Source organism: Filicampus tigris, chromosome 3 (assembly GCF_054856515.1).
Source record: "Filicampus tigris isolate MCC_2025a chromosome 3, RoL_Ftig_1.0, whole genome shotgun sequence".
NCBI lineage: Eukaryota > Metazoa > Chordata > Actinopteri > Syngnathiformes > Syngnathidae > Filicampus > Filicampus tigris.
This window is the reverse complement of record NC_141219.1, coordinates 446,469-464,981: the sequence shown is the minus strand read 5'-3', so window position 1 is coordinate 464,981 and position 18,513 is coordinate 446,469. Positions and strand designations below refer to the sequence as shown.

The 18,513-nt window shown below is 53.7% G+C and overlaps 2 protein-coding genes across 3 annotated transcripts; one reads left to right on the top strand and one right to left on the bottom strand.

Annotated features, from left to right (window-relative positions):
• Positions 1–1,919: 1,919 nt before the first annotated feature.
• Positions 1,920–13,163, bottom strand: wdr59 (WD repeat domain 59). Of its 2 annotated transcripts, XM_086026479.1 has the most exons (25): positions 12,893–13,162; positions 11,573–11,622; positions 10,550–10,685; positions 10,386–10,471; positions 9,990–10,070; positions 9,895–9,932; positions 9,639–9,727; positions 9,434–9,550; positions 9,267–9,344; positions 8,071–8,227; positions 7,359–7,438; positions 7,158–7,290; positions 6,579–6,697; positions 6,338–6,502; positions 6,167–6,262; positions 5,942–6,040; positions 5,548–5,669; positions 5,334–5,487; positions 5,105–5,238; positions 4,209–4,290; positions 4,030–4,142; positions 3,809–3,932; positions 2,778–2,926; positions 2,541–2,683; positions 1,920–2,356 (listed from the first exon to the last, which is right to left on the bottom strand). In XM_086026479.1, exons 1-25 carry the CDS (start codon positions 12,944–12,946, stop codon positions 2,121–2,123), a joined length of 2,835 nt encoding a protein of 944 aa, XP_085882605.1. In that variant the 5' UTR covers positions 12,947–13,162; the 3' UTR covers positions 1,920–2,120. The 2 variants fall into 2 exon arrangements, with proteins under 2 accessions (XP_085882605.1, XP_085882606.1); XM_086026480.1 differs by lacking the exon at positions 9,267–9,344 and having other exon boundaries at positions 12,893–13,163.
• On the top strand, positions 12,239–17,330 carry nob1 (NIN1 (RPN12) binding protein 1 homolog). Its single transcript, XM_086026481.1, has 10 exons — positions 12,239–12,982; positions 13,157–13,274; positions 14,234–14,366; positions 14,460–14,593; positions 14,683–14,754; positions 15,106–15,252; positions 15,325–15,573; positions 16,220–16,317; positions 16,400–16,544; positions 16,933–17,330. The coding sequence occupies exons 2-10, from the start codon at positions 13,206–13,208 to the stop codon at positions 17,197–17,199; spliced, it is 1,314 nt and encodes a 437-aa protein (XP_085882607.1). The 5' UTR covers positions 12,239–12,982; positions 13,157–13,205; the 3' UTR covers positions 17,200–17,330.
• Positions 17,331–18,513: the final 1,183 nt, after the last annotated feature.

Sequence of the window (18,513 nt, the reverse complement as noted above, 5' to 3'; positions counted from 1 at the left end):
GCTGTATGCCTGGCTATGGAAGTACGGAAGTGTATTTTTTTTCCATAGAAAAAAGTTGGGTAACACGTTAGAATGTGAAATTTGTCGTTATAAGAAGATATCCAACTTTTTTTGACTAGGCTTGAATGGACTGGAAGCATGCCACACAAGAAAATAAAACAAGTTCAGTAGTTTCATGCATGTTTCAACGTGATCATCTTCTTACAGCCTGCATCGTTTGACTTTTGTACCATTTGGCAGACCAAAACAAAGCAGTTCTTTCCCGTCCAGGTCACTGGCGAAGTCCTATATGCCAGATGTGGGTCGTCTTTTAAAACACTAGGCCTTTTTTTAAGCAGTATTCTAGCAGAGCAGCGTAGTTACGTAACTCTGATTTATAAGACACAAAATCCTGAACTTGTGGGGGTCGAAACCAAACAGCCCTTGACATGATATTAATGTAGTTTTGTTTTCAGATGTTTGGGTTGGACTCCGTTTTTGAATGTTGATATTTCCTTGAGAAATGTTTGTTGAATTTGCAATGACAGATTTGGATTGAGAGATTAAAAAACACTTTCTTGCTTTGAAGCTCGCCGTGTCAAGTAACTGTTACTCAATTTTATGAACACTATAGGCAAATAGAGTAAACAAAGTCACCGCGGCACAATCACTGGCGTTGGGGGACATGATCCGACCTCTTCTTCCGTGTCGGAGTCACATGACCAGCGGAGCAAAACCTGATTGGTTGGACGGGGATCGATTGCTTCTCCTCGGGTACCCGGATGTTGTTTCCGAATTTTTTGGCATCTGAATTTATTTTTCTAGACTGTTTTGTTTGAGACTTGAATTTTTTTAAACTGATATTTTTTCAATATTCAATATTTTCCAACTTAAATATTTTGAGATGTTGATTTTTTTTATACATGTGGAATTTCGATGCTGAAAAATGCAACGTTGGGGATTTTCGATGCAAATAAAAAAACGTTTTTAAAAAATTTGAGTTCAAACTCCAATGGCACAGATATACTTCCACTGGATGGATGCTTTGAAATCGTACACGCGTGCACGCACATAAACGGAATGCAAAATTCATTTTTTTTACAGATAAAGACTGATGAATGTGTGTATTGTGTTAGTAGACAAACACTTCTGGGAACATTTGTCATAGTTTGTGTGTGCCTTTGTAACTGGCAAATATGTGGTACTGGTAACTAATCATTTTTTGGCCCCACACCGAAATGAACAGGTTTTTTTTGCTCACAACTATTCACTATTTGTAAAATAATCCCTCAAAAGGAACAGATGATGCTGGAGTGCATGAAAATGTGGAGTATTTGAAAGACATGAGAGGAGTGAGGATGAGTGGCTCAGAGGATGATTGGATGGATGGCTGAAGGTTATCCTAAGCCAAGAGAGAGAAAAAAAAAAACATGACGGGACTCGAGCCCAGGAAGTTAGCGCTACAAGCCGAACGCTCTCCCGAGTGAGCACGCAAGACGCGGGAGGAAGGAAGGAAGCTGCCGTTGTTATCGAGCAGCGGAAAATCGGACCACTAGGGCGCAGCAGCGCGCTCGGTGGACCGAGCACATTGTCGTCCGATTGGATTGGAGCGCCGAGCGGTCAGGTGGCTCATTCAGGCCAAGACGCAGTCGCTGCCGTTTGGTAACGCCACTCCAAGTAAACTTCCAAGCGCCGCTTCTATGGAGATGCAAGCGCGTTTTGAAGCTTCCGTGCCAAAGTGCCATCGCCAGAACTTTGCGGTCCGTTTAACCGAGGTTAAACGATCTAAAAAGGCCTAGCTAGCGGTCGGCGGTTGGCGCCGGGAAATGAGGAAGGACTGCCGACGCAGTCGCCGCCTTGCCCACCGTTCACTCAGTCCCCGATCGCTACCGAGGGATGTTGACGGCTTACGTTGGTTGATCAAGACATTTCAAATGATATACGTTTCGTACAAATGTTTTATTGTCAAGGTGTGTATGGCACGTTAACCTTGGGCTTCGTGTGTTTCCGACTCGGGACATCATCACATGGCATTGGCCGGCGGATGAACTCGGCCACTCTTCAATGCCGGGCTGGCGTTTCTTGCGGCAGGACACGCGACTGGCCGGGCGCCCGGTCACGCGCCGGTCACGCGCCGGCCGTCAGAAGTTGCTCTGCTGCAGACAGCGGCACCCGCAGCCGGCCGGGCACTGCTCCTGGTTCCGGAACCACTCCATCATGTGAGCCGTGTGGCCGCCGTGGCCGCAGCTGAGGCAGAAGTGGGAGGAGCCTCGCACGGCCACGTGACACACCACGCACTGGAAGCTCAGGCGCTTGCAGGCCGCGCACTGAGTGCCGCGACTGGGACTGCCGCAGTGGCAGCACAACACGCACAACTCTGTAAGCGCAAGGCACAGAAGCCAGAAGGAAAGTCACAACCCGAGTCGATCGGGAAGTTAGCGCTAAAGTCGTAGAGAGAGTGAGCGCGGAGGCCAAACGGGAAGCTAGCACAGAGAGTGCCGACAGCTAAAGAGGTTAGCGCGGTCATGAAAACGGTCACGCGAGCCAGCGCGGCGACGTACCCACGCCTTGGTGCGGCTCGGGCGGACACGAAGCAAACTTCAGCACGTCGGCCCGCTTGTCTCGGAGGTCCCAGCGGTACAGAATTTCCGCGTAGCATTTCTTGAAGTCGTCAAACTGCGGCGTGTTGGTCGGGTCCAAAAGTCTGCAAGAAGTGACGGCGGCGGCGGCGTTAGTGGCATCCTAAGTGGGGGTGCCCCCTTGATTTTCATTTTGTGTTGCTTTTTTTCGGGTCTCACCTTTTGTTGGTGTCGTGCTGCTCGCGCTCCCGCAGGTCGGCGTGTCCCTGGCTGCCGTGGCGAGCGTCTTCGGGGGACTCGCTGCGGGCGTTGGTCTGTTCCGGGGGGTCCCGACACCCGAACGCCGGCGCCGACTCGCTGGGGCAGGGCTGAACAAACGCCACGGGACGTGATCACTTGCTGTGACCCGTGCTTTCGGCCGCCCGTGAGCGCGCGAAACTTCCGCTGACTACATCATGTGACCAAAAAACAAAACGGCCTCCGTGCAAACGGCAGAGGCTTCATAATTCATCAACATTGTTCCAAGCTCATTGGCTGGCTAATTTGCCTTCCGCATCCACTTAGCGAGCGGTGGGAGTAGCGTGAGTGGATTGAATTGTTGACAACTGTTCAAGTGTCACCCAACAAAGCCTTTAGCCAGGGGACACCATGAGAATATTTAAGGGAGAAGTCCACCCAAACACATTTCTTTCAACAATTCTGATGACGATGCAGCCGTTTTGAGCCTTATGTCAGGGGGCGGCCATTTTGTCACTTCTGTGGACTGAAAATGACATCGCACTCGCGCCCCGGGGGCTCTGCTGACGACCCAACATGGCTCAGCTTCAGAAAACAGATGACTGGTCGTTACAATATTGGAAAATTGCAATATCGATATTATTGCGATATCCAACGTGTACCTCGAGAAATGACATCTTTATATTCTAAGGAAAGAAACATTTTTTCATGCGGAAAAACACGAATGTCTTTGTGTAAGGGAGTTAGATAAGTGAGTTCTTTGGTGTTGGTGACGGTTAGATGAGAGCATACATGCGGTACCGTATCCCGCTGCAATTTTAAATGAAACACATGGCAATCGTTCCAGGGGAAAGCAATTAAAAAAAAAAAAAACCCGACAGGGTGTAAAAATGTGGCGTTGTCCTGCCAAAAGAGGACATTTGGTCACCCTACACATGCATTCCCGCTGCCTATACTATGACTGACTGACGACATGTTGTGACATGAAACGAAGTGGGCGTGTCGGCGCTTACGTAACGCGCTTGGCGGGACTGCGGCGCGGCGTGCGTCAGGCTGGGGTTGGCGCCCGAGTCGGTGAAGACGCTGCACAGCATGGCGAGCGTCTGCACGTCGCTCATGTGACTGTAGTGCTCCACGCTGGGGGAGGGAACGGCCACACCCGCCGCTACATTTAGCTGACGCCAGCATATTCCCATGTGACCGTAACGTCAGCGCCGCCGCGGTGGCAACTCACAGCGTCTCCAGCAGGCGGCGTCCAAACGGATGACTGGCCCAGGGCGCGTCGGCGTCCGGGTCCGAGTCGGGACTCAGGCCCCGACCGGTGGCCGCCGAGGCCAGAGCCCACACCTGAAGGCGCGCGCGCACATATTTAGCCCGTCGCTGGCGGCGGGCGGGCGCGGCCCAGTCACGTACCTTGGCCACGTCCCGGCGGCCGGCGGCCAGCGCGGCGGCGGCGTTCTTCTGACACGTGTCCTTGGTGTCACGCATGTTGAAGCTGAGAACAAGAGCAAGCGGCCAACGTCACATCGCGAGCCACGTGACAGTCGCCTACGTCGGGCTGAGAGCATTCAGCAAATTGGATTCAACAATGGACGGAATATCCCCCCCGCCTCGGACTCACGACAGCAGAGTGACTTTGAAATCCGATCTGCTTGGGCTGGGCGATATTGGTGATACAAGCATTTCATATCAGTAGATGTTGACGGACACGGGGTTGTATTTTTTGGGAAAGGACGAGGTCATTTCATTTAAAATATGTATTACGTAACCCCGAATGACAAATGTGAAAAAGTCAAATTAACTGCTGAAAAAGATGCAATAAACGTTTTATGAAACAAAATGCTTTTGAATCACTACATATATTTTCCATATCAGTCTATGCATAATGAAAAAAAAAAAAAAAAAAAAATCAATCAATTCAATTAAGAAAATCTTACTTTTCAACAGTGTAGTCGTTCACTGTTTAAAGGTAAGCTTAAAATATTTGATTTGCTTGCGGCCGCCACGACATCTTCTTGGCCGCTTGGCGGGGAGGCTCGGCGCGCTCCAAATGTCCCCGAGGCTCTTTGCGATCGCGGCACCGATCCAACGTCCGGCAACAGTGCGCGCAAGGCTGAGGTCGGCGTCGGCTTCCTGATTTGTTCTCATTTGTCGATACCGATCGGGTGTCAATATCCGTCGGTATTGAATCGTCGCCCAGCCCGAGCAAGCATTTGCCGGAAAAGCATCCGGCCACCGGGAGGGCGCCTCGCATGTGAGGCGGGGCGACCGGATGCCACGTGACTTGCGCTGGGGCTCCGCCCACTGACATGTAATTCTCTCCCAGAACTTTGTGGACGGGAAGCAGGCAGGAGATCTCCTGGATGATGACCTTCCCCGCCAACTTGATGGAGCGGCCGCCGCAGTCGGCGCCGTCCCTTTTGCTCTTGAAGCGCCGCGATTTCTGCAGGACGCACACACGCGGGCTTGAGAAAGACGGCGGCGGCGGCGGCGGCAACCTTGTGACCACTTGACGTTCGCCTCGCTGGTGTGCGTCACCCGTTCTTTGTAGTAGAAGGAGGAGATGGACACGGTGTCTTTGTCGGCTCGAGTGGGGCTGCCGCTGTAAAGTCGCAGCGTGTTCTGCGACTCGGAGCGAATCTTCATGGGCGTCAAGACGCCGCTGTGGTAGGCCGACAGAGCCGACAGCGACCTGAAAGCAAGCAGACGTTCAGGGAGGGCGCGCGGCGCAGGTGCGCGGCAAAGGCGCTACCTGGGCGTGGGCTCGGTGGGCGGGGCCACGCGGTGCATGCTGATGGGCCGGGTGAAGTAAACCAGACAGCCGGTGCCGCAGAAGCGAGCCCCCGACGTGCGCGGGAAGGGAATGTTGGCGTCCTGCAAAGTGGGGAAACAGACAGGCCATGCGCGTGTTTGCGGCAGCGGCCTGCGGGTGGCTGGCGCATCCTGCTTTTTCCCCGGTCTCAACGTCACCACAACGCCCGCTTATGGTCGCAGGAGAAAAAACGCACGCCAGCCTTTTTCTCGGACCGGGCCGGGGCGCGCGCGCGCGTTTCTTTCCGCCCGTCGCGGTCATCCCACGACCACCCCAGCCCAGCCCACCCCCCGCCCCGCCCCGCCCCGCCGCGTATTTGGGCCGAGCGGCTTACCTGGTAGGAGCCGTAGGTGTTGATGACTCGCGGGAAGGCCTGCAGCGTCGGAGCCACGGGATTGGACAGCACGAAAGGTCCCGAGGACGGGCTGTCCTCCTGCCAGGACGACATAGACTATGCACAAGCTCCTTTCCGATCCGGATCATCCGTTCCCACTTTGCTTCCTGCAGCCCCGGTCGCTAGCACGGCGGCGGCGAGCTAAGACAATTAGCGTCTTCTCACCACGTCCGACTCCAGACAGGACACCAGCTTCCGGACGCAAGGTTCTAGGCAGTTCTGGTTCCTCTTCACCTTCTGCAGGGACACGTCTGTCAGGATCTGAAAGACAAGACACACGTGAAGACGTGAGAGGACGGCGCGGCGCGGCGCGGCGCCTTCAGGAGCGCGTTCTACTTTGTGGATCTTTGTCTTCATGGCGGCAGAGATGCTGGTCGGGGAGATGAACTGAAAGGTGGGGGCGCTGTTGTTGGGATATTGTCCCGGGAACTTGATGAGCAGGCGGACCTGATGAGTCCCGAAGTGAGCCGACACCACGCAGCTGCAGTTCACCGCGTCCATCTCCACAAAATGGGAACAAAGGCCAGTAAGGACCCACCAGGGGGCGCTACCCGCCGCCGCCGCCGCCGCGCCTCACCTCCACGTTGACGTTCCTGATCTGCAGGTTGACCAGAGAGAATTCCTGCTGCAGCGTCTGAGCCAGACCGGAAGAGGCCGAGTCCTGCCCGCCGCCCGGACCCGAGACGCCGTCTTGATCTGGGGACGGAGCGCGGGCGTCAAGCCTTCAACTTGGGACTTCTCGTGGAGCCACTTGGGAGGTCGAGCGGCCCGCCCAACTTGGACATTTTGGGGCGTGGCCGCCTCCCTCTCGGGAGCCGGCGGCTCCATCTTCACAAAACCGCCGCCTTCGTTCATGGTGACCTTGAAAGTGAGCTTGCGGATTACGCGACCTGAACAACATTTGTCACAAAATGTCCTCTCTCGCGGAAAGGTTGCAGACGTCTGACGTTTGTTGTCTAGCAGCGACGCGGGCTCAAAGTATCCGTAGCGTCAGACTTCAGCGTCAACGATTCATCATTCAACGCACCGACCAACGCTTTCACTTTGCTGAAGATTGAGCCGCTGGCTCCCGAGGTGCAAAGCTTGAGAGGAAGGAGGGAGGCCACGCCCCTTTTTGCCCAACATGCGCAAAGCGACGCGAGCGGACGGGACGTACGCGCGCCGGCGTGCAGATGAGGCCCGGCGGGAATCCTGGCGTGCTGGCCTTCCGAATCGTTGGACGCCTTGTCCGTCTCCATGACGGCAGACACGCCGTCCATCAGCTCGTCCGCCAGGTCGCTGACGCACAGCTGCGGCGGCGACGACAACCGCGGTGAGAAGTCGTCACGGCGACGACGGCGAGCGGCTCAAGGCCAACCTTCTGCAGCTGCGGGTCCACCCTCCAGATCCTCAGCGTCTGATCTCTGGACCACGTCACCAGCTGGAAGTCTTTACAACCTGACACACAAAGCAGGACACCCGTCCACCGATCAGCTTTCAGGAGAAACAAAGTGGGAAAAAACAAAAAAACAAAGCGCCATAGGTGTGTGGCGTCCTGTTGTCTTCCTGTCGCCGCAGCCTCGGCTGTTCGCGCCTTCCTGCTCGGACGCTTGATTGCCGGTCGGTTGCCATCCGATCTTGCCAAGAACAACATGCAAGTGCCTAGCGGTCAAAGCAGAGCGCAGGGGCCTGTGCTAAGGCCACAGCGGCAGTCATTTGGGGTGCGATTCCAATGTCAGCCACTAGATGGCGGCACACTGTAAAAAATGAGAAAGGGAGCCAGGGCACAGGAGGCCTTTCAAGCTCCTCCTACTAGTTTCTTTCAAATCCTCTTCAGTCCTGCTTTTTACACCGACGCAGGTTCATTTTCCCTCTGTGGCCACAATTGTTGATGCGCATTGTCAGATGCTGAGTTCCGTTTGGAAATTTGGAACGCCATTTAGTGACTGTAAGACCTCGCGACACAATTTTGGGGTCCGCTCCATTGCCGTCGCTCTCAAAAGCGACTCCGCGAAACCTGCCGGAAGGCGTCAACGTGGCTGGAGACAGGAAGGGCGGCGTGTGTGTGTGCGCGCGCGCGCGACCTTGACCTTCCTTCTGCGGCCTCCACTGGAACTCGAGCACCACGTCGTCGTGACCCACAAAGGCGTGCACGGGACTGTTGAGGTCCAGCGTGGACCACAGCAGCAGACTGTTCTCACGCCGCAGCTGAGGAACCATCACCGTCACCAGCCCGTTGGAGAAGGGCTGAAACGCACGCACGCGCACATAAACACACACAAAAGTCAACACGCTACACGCTGACACTCACACACATTAAAGCCTAAGACAATCACACACATGCAGATGAACTCTTTGAGCGCCATCGACATGAAATGATGTCAAATATATTTGGGGGGCAGAGAAAAGGTTTGGCCAGCTCTGGTTGCTGACAGTTAAAAGCAAACACACAAACAAAAACCACTAACTATGGCCAGCAGATGGCAACGTCGCATCTCCTTTGGATGAGATCAGCGTGTATCTCAACTATGTGGACGCTTGCGAACACGGCGGATCTTTGGAAATGTTTGGCACATAGCACCTCCTTCAAAGAGTGTCACAAAACAGACCGAGATGATTTCAACTTAGAAAAAGAAGTGATGACGCAATGTGCTGAGATGTGCGCGCACACACTACTAAATACGGCTACTACTCAATGACATGCAAAGAGTTTGTAAAGTTGGTCAAATGTAAAGCTGTTACACAGCGGCCACCCAAAGGACATTTTCATGATTGCCGTTGGTGCCTGGGATTGTTTGGATGCTTGCGGGCTCCGGAAATGATTTGCATCCAAGTCACTGTAGCCAGAAAAGACATCTTTTCACAAAAAGCTTCTTTTCTGCGTTATGGGCTAAAAAAAAAAAAAAAAAAGAAGCTGATTTGGTGCCAACCAAGCCATGTTGGAACTTGTACTGCTGATTACTCCCAAAAAGGAATGAGGAAGAAAGCAAGTTGTTGAGGGTGATGAAAGAAGACAGCCTACGCTTTCATTTGCTTGTTTCTGTGTTAAAAAAAAAAAAAATATATATATATATATATATATATATATATATATATATATATATATATATATATATATATATTTTTTTTTTTTTTTTTTTAATGGCTGCCTTTGAAAGAGTTCAACTCACACACGCATTAAACACATAGACACCCACACACACCCACACTAAAGAAAGAAGAGTTGTGCACTCAAGAACCAAACAGACAGAGGCCTTTGCAGATCTGGTCTGACGTGCGTCCTGACCGTGTATCGGGCCTTCCACACAGGAACCTGACACGACAGGATGTTCAAGTACTTCCTGGGCTGCCGGTAGTCCCAAAACTGCACACACGCACGCAACATGTATTGAACGGGGATGGTGCGCGAGCGCACGCGCGTGTGTGTGTGTGTGTGGTGTGCGCGCGTCTGACCCTGACAGAGTTGTCCTGGCTGCTGGTGGCCAGGATGAACTCGTGCTCCGGGTGCCAGTCCAGCCCGTGGATCTTGGACAGGTGCGCCGCCACGTATTCGCAGGCCGTGTTGGGTTTCTGCAAAGACGCACGCGCCACCGCTTCAGTCAAGACGAAGCGCTCCTAAGCCTTGGTCGCGCACGCTCGCTCGTCCGTCCGTCCTCACCCGTCTGTCCCAGATGCGCACGTCTCCGTCGTGACTGGACGCCAGCACGTTGTGGTTCCTGCGGTTCCACTTGACCTGCGACGCGCCGGCTGACGGCGACAAACCCGTGAAAAGGTGGAAAAAAGGCCTTCGTGACGTGTTAGCTCGTGTGCTGGCTGCGGCCGCATTTTCTTCGGAGCGGCTCATTGAGCGATCAAACGAGCGGGCCAGTTGGAACGGGTTGCTCTTGTTTGTTTGTTTGTTTGTTTGCACTCACCAACAGCTGACAGCGCCACGGCGGGTTTGCGCGTGTCTCTGTGGAGAGAAAGCTGACATGAGCTAACGCTAAGGAAGTTAGCGCGTCCTTCTCACCTGACGTCCCAGATGTACATGTACGTGTCCACCGAGCTGCTGACCAGGAACTCCGCTTCGAAGCACGACCAGTCCAGATCGCTGCGCACACGCACACCCGTCACGTGACGGCGAGGCCAAACGTCAACGCTACATCACGACGTCAACTGCAGACATGCGCCGCGGGAGAGGCCGCGCCGCGGGAGAGGCCGCGCCGCGCCAGGCCGCGCCAGGCCGCACCGTTCCGCAAGGTCACATCACGTGACGTCGCGATTGCTCGAGTGAGACGACCTCACAAGGTCAGGCGAGGTGACAGCGTCGCAGCACGCGTGCCGTCACGTCGTGTCGCACGCCGTCGCAATGAGGCCACCGCTCGCCACGTGACGTCGTCAGGATGTTACGCGACGCCACACGCACCTGATGACTCGCGTGTGCCCTTGCAGCGACGTGTGGACGCTTCCTCCGCCGTCCTTCCACGAGTACAGGTCCACGCGCTGGTTGCTCTGGAAAGCGCACAGAGAGCGAGCGAGTGAAAGCGGGCAACGGGAAGTGATGTCGGGCTGCGGGCGGGGAAAACGCACCGAGGCGGCAAAGACGTGCGCTTGAGAGCGGTGGGGGTTCCACTGGACGGTGCCCACGTCCCACTTGCTCTGGCGGGACATCTTCCTGGCCAGCTCCGACGGCGCCTCCAGGTTGACCACGTACAGGAAACGCCGCCTGGCGGGCAGGCGGGCGAGCCCAAAAACACGGCCGCTTATTCTCACGGCCTCGCGACGCACGCACAAGTCGACATTCATCTCCGAGCTTTGCCCCGGTCCCACACTGCCGTTGACCTCGCCCATAGGCTTGTCAACACTATTCTTAGAATCGAGAATGCTACCGATCATCCCGTCGATTATTCCAGCAATCGCATCAAGGGATTTTGCATCACGATAGCAAAAGGAGAAAATGTGCGCGCAGTGAGGTGCAGGTATTGTTTTGGGTTTTTTTGTCACTTGGGGTAGCCGTCTCCACGTTTGACACTGCAGCACCTGTGATTTGTGTGGCTCGGAAAGGCGCGGCCTGCCCCGGTGACTGACGTTGTGGACTCACGACAGCGCAGCCGCTGGAGGCAGCATTTGATGGTGCATGAGAAATGACACTTGTGTCTTACTAGCGCCGGCAAACTATCCTCATCAAGCTAACGATGTTGACGTCTGCTACGTCTTTTTCCAAGGATGAAACTCGTCAGTCTTTCCCTCCTGGCTGGCTGACGAGTGTCTGCAGTCACATTAGATGCCGTTGAAAAATGAAAAGGGCAAATTCCAGTGACCGAGCAAACTGAAAGTGTGATACAGAAAGGAGAGGTGTACGATTTCAAAAGTCTCCATTTTTGTCGTTGAGGGGGGGGATCTTTTTGCCGCATTTGGTATTTGAAATATCTGAAGACGCTCTGTTCTGTTCACACATTTTGTCCTTCTTTAGAAGTGCCTTTTTGCCAGCACTCTGATTAGGACGCGCACGGTCCGATACGGGCGGCCCCCCACGGGTGCTTCCGGTCGCCCAACCCCGAGGGAGGGATCGTTAGCCAAGACAGCGAGCGTGACGTACGCCCGGCGACTTACCCTGAAAGCACGGCGTGCGAGCCCAGGCAGTCCACGGACATGGTGGTCGCCTGGCAACACAAACACAACATGACAACCTGTTGACGGGCACTGGCGAGGAGCCTCCATTCATGCCCCCTTGTGGCGCCGCAGCCAACAAAACAAACTTGAGCTTTGGCCACTTCACATCACTGCAAAAACGCAGACTCGCTCCTTTTTCTTCACGGGGACAAAACTCGAGCACGAAGCTCCGAAAAACGAAAAACGGCGCACCGAGTGTCCAACCAGGGAGAAGCGCAATGTAAAGCAGCGCTACACAAAACGCATAAAGACTCTGTCCCCCTGTCCAGTATAAATGAGTAAGAAGCCGCCCGGCCCGAGGAGGGAAACGAACATGGCCAGGAGAACCTATGCAGACATGCGGTCGTGGTTTTTCCTTGCGTCATCTCGACATCCTGTTTTGGGGTTCGGTGATAGAATTGATTCCGTCCAAAGGCAAAAATGCACTTTTTGGGCCATTTGGGAGTACTTAGAAATTTGCCTTACGTCTGTCCGTCTCCGTTCCGCGAGTGCCGCTGTCCTGCCTGTTTTCAGTCTTTCCCCGTTGCAACACACCTGACTCAAACGATGAGCTCATTGGCAAGCTCTGAAGAAGCCTGATAACGGTGCAGATCATTTGAGTCAGGTGTGTTGGAGGAGGGAGACATCTGAGTGATGCAGGACGGCAGCCTACAAGGACCGGGTTTAGACAGCCCTGCACTCACCCATTCGGACCGGCGTCTAAAGTTGCGTAGTAAGCCGACACGGTAGCGTGCCGGCCCGGCCATCGTTAATATCGAAGCCTGCAGTGAGACTTTGCCAATTTCGAACCAGAAGCAATTCATCGACGTTGTCTGTGAAAGGTACATTTACAAGTAGGAGTTTTCTTGTGGTCCGATGGTGCAACGTGGAACAAAGGCTACTTGTAAAAATGAAAAAGAATGTGGCAAAGCATAAACAATGTGCTGTTTGACAAGTTATATTCGAACGCACAAGGAATTTGTCTCCGCTGGTTGGATCTCCTCTACTACGATAGCGAACAAGCCGCTTGGAAGAAAATACTGTATGCGCTTTGGACATAAACGCATACCCTAAGTACGGCAAGAGTCGCTGAGCACTGGATGCTGTCCAGTAGTGCAGCAATACTCGTCAACTGGAACTGAATTGTGCAAACGATGCGCGAGTGACTGCGAAACCCACGTTGATTGAACTTTGACCTCTGGAGTTTCTCAAACGTTTCGAATTGTTTGGTCGGCACGTACGAAAGTTTGTTGGAGCTAGAAAAGAAGCGAACGAACGCACCTGCGCGTCTCGAAATTCCAACACCACATTCTCGCTGCTCCAGCGGGCCGCCATCTTGTCGGAGGGACCCGGACGTCAACAAACCGTCAGGTGACAAATACGTCCCATGACGTCACGCCCTCCCTTGGATACACACGAGTCTCAAAGTAGTGTGCTGGTTAGCTGCAGCATGTTAGCTGCTGCATGTTTTTCAATCCAAGATTTGTGTTTTCCTTAACCTCAACACTTTCGACGCCGCTCGATTGTCATCGTTCTTGCGACAAGTTGCAAGGTCTTCTCCGATTGGACGTGCCTCGGACGTCATCGATCCAAGATGGCGCAGCCCGGAGTGGAGCATGTCGTCGCGGACGCGGGAGCTTTTTTGAACAAAGCGCCTCTCCAGGTGACGTTTACTCTCATTAGCCTCCAGATTACAAACTTGGCCTGATCTCGATCTGATTGGTCATCAACGACCGGATGCGATCTTATTTATCACCGCGGAGATACGCCTGGGTCGCACGAAGCAGATGACGTCACAATTAGCGATATATCGGCGTGATAGCGTTCACATTTACAACCGCCACATGTTGGCGCAACTATTCTAACTAGTACTAAGCTACTTTGCAACTAGTACGTGACACCACAGCTACTAGATTTAATGTAGTGTTGCTGTCACTAAGTCCAAAGATACTGGTACTGTAATGCTACGTCAGTCCAAAAAATCTGTAAAAGCAGTGCGATGGAAACGAGCAAAACAACTTCAAATGTGTGTCATATTAATTCTACCTACGAGTTTGCTCTTGATTCAACACCAAACAAAAACACATATTCAAAACATTTGCGCTCAGAAACTTTCAAGGGACTATGTTTTGTCGAATTTAGTGCCATCTAGTGGTGAACTAATAGAATGCTTCGACCTAAGTTGGAAGCGCGTGCGTTTAGAAGCACACGCAGGACGGGTGCTTCGGAGAGAGCACGCGTCGCAAGCCTCCCACCGATTGAGCAGAGGTGCGAGCAAAACGTCATCACAAACGACTTTCACTCAAGTGAAGTAGTGCGTTGCATTTGTTACACATGGAGTCATGATGGCGAGGAACGACTTTGGCAAAGTTGGTCTCCTTCGGGTAGCCGTAGCAGAAAGGCGTGGCGGCGGAGAGACACGGCAGCCTCCTGTAGGTGAATCTCATCCCATGTAATAGAATTGGCAATTACTAGACCTACGATTATATAAAAAATATATACATGTTGATGTGATGCAAAAAACCGACAAGAGCGCGAGAGAGAGAGAGAGAGAAGCGACAGCCGGGCGGAGCGACGCGATGACACGTAACTTGAAAGGCGGCATTTGGTGATGCGTTTCAGGACATCGGGAAGAACGTGTACACGCTGAGGGAGGTGGTGGACGAGATCCGGGACAAAGCCACCAGGAGGAGTCTGGCCTTCCTCCCGTACAGGCTCAACTTGCGACAGCCGGCGGCCCAACACGTCCGATTGGGTAACGGCGCCGGCGGGGGAGGGAGGGAGGGAGGGAGGGAGGGGGGCGGGCGTTCTGCGCCGACTAACGCCGCCGCCTTTGTCGCTCCCTCAGTGACGGAATTCTCCAAGAAGACGGGAGATTACCCCAGCCTGTCGTCCACCGACATCAAAGTTCTGGCGCTGACGTTGCAGCTGGAGGAGGAACACGTCGGGACGGGGCACCTGCGCAGGGAGCCCCGCCTTCAGGTCTGACCCCCAGCCACCGCGCCCCGCCCCCGCCCCCGCCCTCCGTGCCCCTCCCACAGCCGGCGCGGCCTTCCGCTTGTTGTTTGCAGGTGGACGTGAGCGACACGCGGCGCCACCCGGAGACGCCCGTCAACGTGGCGGGATTCCACTTCCCCTCCAAGGTCAGAGGTCATCTCTGGCCCGCTTTCCACTCGCTGAGCGCCATTCACACTCCAAACATAACGAAAATATTATGGCACCAGAACGACGGCGACAAGATAACTTGGCAAATACTAGATTACGCCATGCCACGCGTAATCTAGTAATGTAGTCCTGTTTTCTTATGGATACGTTTTGGCACCGGGACAAATGTTCTTTCTTGAAAATTGTAACCCGAAAAAAACGGGCAATTGATTGAATACACGAGTAAGTGGCTTACGAGCGTGCTCACATCCCCAATTCAGATGGTAAATTGAGGAAGTAGCTGAGCCACTTACGCGGTGGCCGTCGTCGTCGTCTTCTTCTTCTGTCAGGATTCCGAACGCAAACAGGAAGTGAGGAGCACGCCGCCGCCGCCAGCGGCGCCGCCTGGCACGGAAGCCGACGACGACGAGTTCAACACTTTCCTGTTCTGGAGGCAAACGCCGGCCCCCGTTGACCGCCACCTGCTGGCTTTACTGGTCATTACAACGCCCCTTAGCTTAGCTCGTAGCGCTTAGCTGGGGCGGCTCGTTGATGCTTTGTCGACGCAGGAGGAAGATGGCGTGCGGGAAGTCGCTGGGAAGGACGAGGACGAGGACGAGAAAGAGGAGGAGGTGGTGGTGGTGGTGGAGGAGGAGGAGGAGGAGGAGGACGAAGACAACGACGACGACGACGACGACGACGACGGAGGAGGTTGGATCACGCCCAGCAACATCGGGCAGATGAAGATAGACTCATCCGACTGGACGACAGCTGCCCAGGTCAAAGTGGGATGTTTGACTACAGACTTTGCCATGCAGGTGAGTGAGCGGCGTTACCACGGCAACCGCACACAACCAGCACACCGTCGTGCCACTCTACTGGCTTGGCATGCGACTCGCCACCGCTCACTGCGGGACTTCACTGTGGCTCATCATGCAACTCACCATGTGTCAATTTGCCACGACTCGCCCTGTGACTCACTACTTGCCTCAGCGTGTAACTCATTTGACTCACTCTGTGACTCACTACTTGCCTCAGCGTGTAACTCATTTGACTCACTCTGTGACTCATTACTTGCATCAGCGTGTAACTCATTTGACTCACTCTGTGACTCACTACTTGCCTCAGCGTGTAACTCATTTGACTCACTCTGTGACTCATTACTTGCATCAGCGTGTAACTCATTTGACTCACTCTGTGACTCATTACTTGCATCAGCGTGTAACTCATTTGACTCACTCTGTGACTCATTACTTGCATCAGCGTGTAACTCATTTGACTCACTCTGTGACTCACTACTTGCCTCAGCGTGTAACTCATATGACTCACTCGGTGACTCACTACTTGCCTCAGCGTGTAACTCATATGACTCACTCGGTGACTCACTACTTGCCTCGCCGCGTAACTCATTTGACTCACGCGACTCACCATGCGGACAATTCATCTCGTGACGGTTGCGGGCAGAACGTTCTGATCCAGATGGGACTCCACGTGGTGTCGGTCAACGGAATGTTGATCAAGCAGGCTCGGAATTACCTCCTTAGATGTCACGCCTGCTTCACGTGAGTACATAGGCACGCGCACGCTTGCCTGGCGGGAAGAAGTACATGTTGTTGAAAGCGTCCCGTGTTGTTTTTGCGGCAGGACCACGAGCAACATGAGCAAACAGTTTTGTCCCAAGTGTGGCAACCGAACGCTCAAGAAGGTCAGCGTCAGCGTCGACGAGGACGGACGCGTGCGCATGCACTTCTCCAGCAACCCCAAAGTGCTCAACGCGCGCGGCCTCAGGGTAAAAGAAAAACGGACACACACACACACACACAAAACACGCACAGGGAAAGATGAGACAGGCATGTGAAATCATACACATGAAAACACGGAAGTCTGTGAAAACAGGCGCGCGCGAGACCATACACGCACACATGAGCTATAACGACCGTCGGGCACTCCTGCCGGACAAACACACACCTAAAAGCAGGCAAGGCACACACATGGAAACGCACAAACAAAAAGACGCGAACAGGCAAGTGCAAAGGTGAAGAACATGCATTAAGAAGAAGAAACCTGAAAACGCATGCAAACAGCTAGCCACCCGCCCGCCCGAGCGACGCGGCTAAGCTAACGAACGGCGTTGTCGTGGTCGCTGTTGTGCTTTTTTGCTGTTGCGGCGTCCGCAGTATAGTTTGCCGCTGCCGCGGGGGGGCAAGCACAGCCAGAACCCGCACGTGTGCGAGGACCAGCGCTTCCCTCAGCAGCGTCTGTCCCGAAAGGCGCGGCAGAAGACGGACGCGTGGGACCCGGACTACGCGGCCGGCGGGGCGTCGCCCTTCTGCCAGAACGACATCTACAGCCGCGCCGCCAACCTCAAGCTCCGGGACGCCGACTGCGGCGCCGGACGGCGCAGAGTCAACCCCAACGCCGCCCGCGGGAAGTACAACAAATGAACTGGCTTCTGCGCCCCCCCCCCCCCCCATCTCCTCTCCCAGTCCGATTGGAATCGATTCCAGAGAAAGGCCAATTGGGTTTGCACGTTTTAATTTGCTTTACTGTCATAAAAACGATCAAATCAACCCTGCGATTGCCTCCCTCTCGTTTGTTGCAGTGTGGACAGTGACGTGGGGGGGGGGGGGCGCGTATTGTTCTGCAGCTGGACAGATGCTCGCTGCCATGCTTGACTAGTCCCAAAATAGGCCGTATTTTGCGCACTAATCTCAATATACAGTACGTATGTATATGCATGTACATCAGATTATGAGACATTTTGATCAAATATGAAAGACAGAAAATGAGTCGTCAAAATTTGAAAGGAAATGAAACATGGCCCCGGGCTGTGACATGTGCCTCCAACTTTTGCTCGATCGCGGTGACACGGCCTGTAATGTTCGCATACATGGAAATGTGAATGGGGATTTCGCGGCTGTTTCACGGTGTGTTAGCACCCTCTGTTGGTGAAAGTTTGAGACGACAGGCAGCGGACAACAGACCACGTGCGTGACGCGTATGTAAGTGCGGGAGTAAGCTGGACAAAAAGGGCCGCGATTCACCATGTCGTCGTCCGGTCATTGATTGTTATTGCAAACATGAATCATCACACGGACAACAAGGGCTGTTTCATCTTAGGAGAAAGTTTGTAGACGTCTTTGGGCAAAGAAACAGGATTATGTGGATCAAGTGACAACAGCTTTTATCGTCAAGTGTAAACATTTAAAATGGCAGACTTGCTGTTCGGTTTAGTAGATGGCTCCAAGAGACTTTTTCGTTGGCGCGTTGTCGTCGATCTCGGTGACACGTACAACTGGAGAAAAATAATTTCTACGAGAACAATAGGAACCAAATGTTTCTTTCCTCTCGAGTGCAAAACCAGAATAAGGCCCAATGTGGCGACTCCAAGCAGCCTCGTCGCTTCTTGGAGAAAGAGGGGGGCTTCGGTACCTGTCTGACGCGCTGCTTGTTGGTGTGCTGGCTTGACAGTTGAAGCACACGCAGGTCTTCAATGCCCTTTGATCGATTAGAATAAAACAGCGGCTTTCACGGATACGCCGCACTCCGGATGGTTTGTCAAGAAAAGTTACGGCGACGCAGCCCGACTCTCCCGTGCAACTGTTAGGCACGCCTATAGAAACTACCCGGCATTCACCGCTGACGACATGTGACACGAGCGCCGGCCCGTTACCATAGCAACCAAAAACCACGTGACACTACACTGAATTACGGCGCTTACGCTCAAGTATTCCCCAAAATCCTCCATAGACTAAAAA

What these genes read in the sequence shown, in the direction of transcription:
- nob1 (XM_086026481.1), top strand. Translation starts at nt 13,206, where the DNA reads ATGGCGCAGCCCGGAGTGGAGCATGTCGTCGCGGACGCGGGAGCTTTT. An exon ending in TGAACAAAGCGCCTCTCCAG is followed by an intron (nt 13,275 to 14,233) that starts GTGACGTTTACT and finishes GATGCGTTTCAG; the next exon opens with GACATCGGGAAGAACGTGTA. An exon ending in TCAACGCGCGCGGCCTCAGG is followed by an intron (nt 16,545 to 16,932) that starts GTAAAAGAAAAA and finishes CGGCGTCCGCAG; the next exon opens with TATAGTTTGCCGCTGCCGCG.
- wdr59 (XM_086026479.1), bottom strand. Translation starts at nt 12,946, where the DNA reads ATGGCGGCCCGCTGGAGCAGCGAGAATGTGGTGTTGGAATTTCGAGAC. An exon ending in GTGGAGGCCGCAGAAGGAAG is followed by an intron (nt 7,439 to 8,070) that starts GTCAAGGTCGCG and finishes TTTGTGTGTCAG; the next exon opens with GTTGTAAAGACTTCCAGCTG. An exon ending in CAGCACGACACCAACAAAAG is followed by an intron (nt 2,684 to 2,777) that starts GTGAGACCCGAA and finishes CACTTCTTGCAG; the next exon opens with ACTTTTGGACCCGACCAACA.